Source organism: Ciona intestinalis, chromosome 7, assembly GCF_000224145.3.
Source record: "Ciona intestinalis chromosome 7, KH, whole genome shotgun sequence".
Taxonomy (NCBI): Eukaryota; Metazoa; Chordata; class Ascidiacea; order Phlebobranchia; family Cionidae; genus Ciona; species Ciona intestinalis.
The window spans coordinates 1,861,742-1,867,784 of record NC_020172.2 but is presented as its reverse complement, the minus strand read 5'-3'; the positions used below and the strand labels follow the sequence as shown (position 1 = coordinate 1,867,784).

Here is a 6,043-nt window from a genome sequence, read left to right as displayed (position 1 = left end):
CCTAATTAGTAGTAAACAAAGAACATTCAAAGAATTATGAAACCGTATCTTCACGACTCCCATAGACCGTTGTTAATTGTTTAAAACACAATCAGGATATTTAGATATTTTGTGCTAAAGGTGTCCCATTTTCCCCCATCCTATTATATATATTATATATCAATAAACATGGTTTACCTTATAAATATATTTACATTACAAGTTTTAATGAGCAAACAAAGTTGCAAAGCTAATAAAAAGTATAAATATTGCAAATCGAAATGAGGTACGTACACGTGAGATATTATATGATAGGGGGTAAAATGGGATACGGGGTATAAAGTCGGACACTTTTTAAAGTACTTTTTACGGGCCCTTATTTCATTATAGACAAAAAATGTTCCAGGATTCATGGACAGCATTCTCACAACTATAAAGCGCGCATTAAAGCCTATTACTACTTTAATTTATTAATATTCCAAGTTTTAAGTAGAAACAGTATTATTTTAATGAGTGAAAACATGCGTAATAGTAAAGTGCCAATTTTAAATGCTTCCCGAATAATATTGAAACAACGGAAATTTTATAATTTTTTAAACCATTAATCGAGAATGGAAAATTTAGTAATAAAATTAGAGTTGTGAAAAAAAGAAATATGCACATTAAAAATATTTCCCGGGTCAATTTGGCTTAAAATTGGGTAAATAGGCACATTAATGCAGTAAAGTTTATAAAGTGAAGAAACTATCACAGCCGGTTAAATTTGTTGTATATACTACACACGAGTTGCGTAACAATATTAATATCAAAAACTTTTAACTGTGTCCCACTTTACCCCGCCGTTCTGCAAACATTTATTGCCAAACATTGAATGTTTTTGTGTAATTCAATGATTTATATCATGGGTATTTTTAATATAATGTACTAATATAATATGAAAAGTAGCATACTCACAGTGCATCAGTATACGTGTGGCAAAACCAAATTTGTTGTAAGGATATATAAACAAATTTTTAGTTATTATAATTTCGCGATATTTGCATGTATTTCTAATATTGTGTTCATTTATAAATCAAAATTATCAAGAATTTGAAGTATTCAAATTTAATCAGCCGATTTGCGAATTGCTAAAATAGTAATGTGCCAACAAAAGCGCCCCTGGTGTGGTTAAAATATATTTTTTTTTAAATGTTGTCAATTAATAAAAGTATGGTAATACAATTTTCTTCAGCCTGTTATTGTGTGTCAACAGATCTTGTTCATAAAAAAATCAACAAAATTGTTCATTCTGACACATTGGTTTGTAACGTTAATTTGGAAGATTGATAAACCCGTCAAAAATGTTAATCATCTCTAGATTGAATAAAGTCACCTTTGTGTTTTACTCCTTATCTCTTCGGGTGTGTCCGCATCAAATAATTACTGAAAACCCCTTGCTGATAAACAGAGACATCATTAGGGACGAAAAGTTCTGTAAACAACTCTTACCACAGCCCTACGTGTTTGCTGAAGTTGTGGTAATGGTGTGTTTATGTTAGAGCTCACACCGAACAACGATGTTTATTGATAAAATATTTTCCAAACGCGGGTGTCTTGATTAATGGGGCGCATAACAGCTTTTAAAACTTTCCGCTTACGTCATAATAACTTGTCAGCTCGGTTTCGAAGAACGATGGAGTCGGTAAGACGACCTTAACCTTGAACTGAGATCACTTTAGGGAAGTAACGGTTGGATGAAAAAACTTATGAAGATTATGTTCATTGCGTTTGGTGCATGCGTTTATACATGTTTATTATTATTTTAAGTTCATTCTATTATACATAGTTCAAGTCAGGGGGTCTGAGATTTAGGCCACACCTGATCCTTTAACCCAAATATATATTTTAACAATACAAAGGACATTTTTGCCACCTTATCGCATCGCTGATTCGATTCAGTAGCACAGCACATCATTGTTACGCAGTTACCACAGCATGCAGCTCGGTCTACTGCCAACAAGCAAAGTAGTTCAGAGTTACAGCTTTACTTTCAACAAGTGACCGATTTTCGGCAAGTTGGGGAAACTACTCTGATGCGAGAATTGCGCAAATTGACCGCAAAAATGTTTTTGACTAATTATATCGACTGGTTCATTAAACATAGCAAGATACGTGACTATGTGGTGTTTGTGTCAAAAACCACAATTCTTGGAGTGAAAATATTTTAGTAAGTTGCAATACAGTATTTATATATATATATATATATATATAATAGGGTGGCGGGGGAGAAGGGACATCTTTAACACACAATATATCTAAACATCCTGATCCTGATTTCAACAACTAACAATAGTCTATGATAGTCGTGGGATACTACCCGACTCTACAACTATAGTAAAACATTTTCATACTTTACTAAAATGCGTATTTAAATGCGTTCTTTGCGTAATAACAATACGCAGCTCTTTACACAATACAAAAAAGCACAGTCATAAGAAAGAAGCGAATCCACCAATAGTCTTCTTAAAGCCAACCTTCTTAATTGGTTATATTCTAAAAAACAGGGTAGACTTTTGTCATTCCCAATCTTCCATTTTACAACCCTGGTTTCACTCAATGAGTAACTCGTGTTCACTATAATGTTGTTTATGTAAATAGGAAACCAAGATTTCCTATTTACATAAATATTGGTTCCATTTACACACCGAGGCGTACCGAGTTTTTCAACCAACACATAAATAATAATGATAAGTAAACTCGCGCTAACAAGGCATTTTATATTCACGATCTTTTCTACATCACCTTTCTTTACAATATTTTGGTTCTTTTAAAACAGATTCTTTCGACCATTACAGAAAACAAAAACTTTCAAACTCGATAAATCATTTCTTCAATGAATCGCTCTTTACAAAATAATTAAATAAAAAGAAACACATATAAACCGCTTATATTAAAATATACGGAAATTTTTTTTGTCGTATAGCACTTGTTTTAAAACACCAAAAAACTTTCCGTAAAAATACACTAAATGTTGGAGTTGTTTTAAATTATGATGCTATACTTTAAATAAAGTAAATAGCCTACATCTTTCGCAAGGATATATTGTTGGCAAAACAGCCACTAAGTCTCATGAGGCACTATCATGTATTATTACTCAAAAAATAACGAATAAAACCGCAAACAAAATAACGGTAACATTATTTTTGCTTTGTAAACCTCACCTGTTTTAAGTCTTCAGAGAAGTCGGGTGACGGTTGCCACCAAGCTGTGCCTCCGCGGAAATGCGTCGCATTGGCGATGGACAGGAGCAGGGTGGTCTGGAGAATCAGGTTGAATGTCCAGCTCGAACTGAGTAAGCCAATGTAGTCCCTTTGCGTGCGACTGTTGCTCATAATTTTCTCCAGCACATCATAAATAAGGGCGATAGCAATATGGAAGCACGTTTTGTGTTTGTTTGTTCGTGTGTAATGTATGGTCCCACTGTGATAAATCCAAAGTTGTTTTACGACTATACGGAAACACACAAATGGACTTTACAATAACTGTAACTTGACAGCAGGTGGAGCAGATAAAACTATAAACCTTAGCTCGAAGATAAACAGATATACTGAAATGTAAATAAACACAAGTTATGTAGATGCAAAATATACGAAAGATTTAAACGGTTGAGGTCAAGGTTTGAAACCGAACTTTATTTGAGGTATTTTGCTGTGTGACATTCAACACTTCTGTTTCACTTTTGTCTCGACAACGTCACATTGCTTTCTGTGTAAACTAAGATGATAATAATATTTAACCCCAAACAAAAACTCGCAGCTCTCTATGTTTACGGCGAACCTCTGCCGTTCAACCTTAAATCCTGATATCGCATTTCTAGTGGAGTGGCCGGGAGCCGTCCAAACATGCGTCATCTAATTTTGATCAATGCCTCTCCTTACTATACCGCGACGAAGCTGACGTAATGCTGAAGAATCCTCGCGTGAATACCCTTATACTGGACTCGACAATATAGACTATTTCAAGAACTGCAATTCGGCCGTCCGAAATAAATAAAATAATTGATGCTACTCAAACTGTTTGAATACTCGGTAGTTTTCTATTTTCATGTACGTTACATTCCATATAAACCATCAATACAGAAAACAGCATACAAAAACGTGTTTCAATAAGTAACCGCTTTGTAAGTTGGATGCTTTTACTGTCTCGTTGTTTAACCTCGCTTTACATCAAAACACTGTTTGTTTTATAAACCTTCGAAACAAGTATAAGACCACCGGGTTGCTTGCGTTTAAGTGTGCACAAAACAAAATTATCAAGTAATCTGATATTGAAAAAGTGCTGTTGCTGTTAACGTGTTCTACTGATAACACGTGGCGAAGGGCGCGTAAAAATTAAGCGTCCGCTGTCGCCTAATTTAACGTAATTATGTATATACGCGATAGGCAGTGATTTAGAAAAGACAGTGGACAAAATAATTTATGGATTCTAATTTTTGTGTAACTTTGAAAGTGTCTAAATTTAAAATGCGCTATATTATTTAAATAAAACTTATCATTAAATAACGCATATTCACAGGGTATTAAATATGTATATATATATATATAATATATAATGTATATTCACAGGGTATTAAAAAGGTATATATACAATAGGCTTATAGTAGGGTGGGAAAATGGAACAACTTTAGCGCATAAGATCCAAATATCCTGATCGTGTTTTAAACAATTAACAACGGTTTATGGGGGTCATGAGGATGCGGTTTTATAATTCTTTAAACAATATTTGTTTACTACCAACTGGGACGAGAAAATAGAATGAAAAGATGTCTCGTCTTCCCCAACCCTACTATACATACATGTCTAGACTCAGGAGACTTTAGTAACTGCCTGTATAACGCTACTGACAACAACCTTCTGTTCCTTATCGTAGGATAATTTTTCTTACAGTATGTTTTTTAATTATTGAAACGCTTCTTTCATAAATTGCTTCTAAATTTGGCCATGCTTGTTAAAGCAACGCTACTTAATAAAGAAAACAAAGCTTTAATTATCTCGAGTCAAAAACAATGCGAGCTTCACATAATTTAACCTTGTGGAGAACAGACCTTTCTCTGCAGAAACATCGGAAACCGATGTAAGCTGCAAGTTTACTAATGAGCGAATTATACAAATTTAGAATTAACTGCTTGTCACTCCATATAGGTTACCGTCTATTATACATTGTATTACTAGGACTTTTTTAATAGTCGCATCGTATTTTAATCTTTATTTAATTTCGATGCGGAATTTTCTTTGGCCAGACCTATCTATGAATGAAGTAGACCAGACCTATTCTGCTGCAAGCTATACGAACATTAAGCTCTCGGTGACTGATTTTAGCTTCGTATAAATCTGGTAAATATGGTTACGTCTTCCGATGACTGTTGTGGCGACACCAGAAGCGGCTTCGAAGCCCATGTCGGGTTACTCTCGAAAAGGACACAGAGAAAGGAGGACTTACAAAAAAGTTGGGTGTAACCGTCACGTACTGCAGTTTCGCCATCGCTGCACTGCTGAGAGAGAAAGTGTTTCTGTATAGCAAGGCCTTGTTTGTCAGCCATCACCGTCTCCCGAGGAGAAACCGGTCTCGCTCGGCTGGCCACTTGCAACGGGTGAACACGAAAAGCAAACCTGAAGGTCTTGCGCAATTTTGCATCTAAAAAGCACAAGCAAAGATAGATTACGTATATACCGCTGCGAGATTTTCCACGTCACCCGCATGAGCTACAGCGTTGTGATGTGCGTGGCCAGAATGCTGGGAAAGTCACGCACATGCGCATCAACCTCAAAAATGAACATCTGGATTATGTTAGAAAAAGACACAAAACGCTAAAATGGAAGTTTGAATATTCGCTCTTCTCGTGTTACAGATCCGTTATGAAACTAAACCCAAACGTGATCACATTTTTTTTGTAAACAAGTCCTTGTGTTCTTCACCGAATCATATCCAAAGTAGAGTCATGGTTATTTTTGTTTGTCCCAAGTCACTGATGCGTGACCAATGCACATATTCATTGACGTCACCAGCATGTTGGGGTAATTTCGTG

General features: G+C 35.2%; 1 protein-coding gene across 1 annotated transcript in view; it reads right to left on the bottom strand.

Annotated features, from left to right (window-relative positions):
- Positions 1-3,586, bottom strand: part of LOC100180926 — a 13,504-nt gene extending 9,918 nt beyond the window's left edge. Inside the window, exon 1 of the mRNA XM_009860650.3 lies at positions 3,180-3,586. Coding sequence (XP_009858952.1) covers positions 3,180-3,350 — 171 coding nt within the window. The 5' untranslated portion in view covers positions 3,351-3,586. The remainder of the gene's footprint in view (positions 1-3,179) is intronic.
- Positions 3,587-6,043: the final 2,457 nt, after the last annotated feature.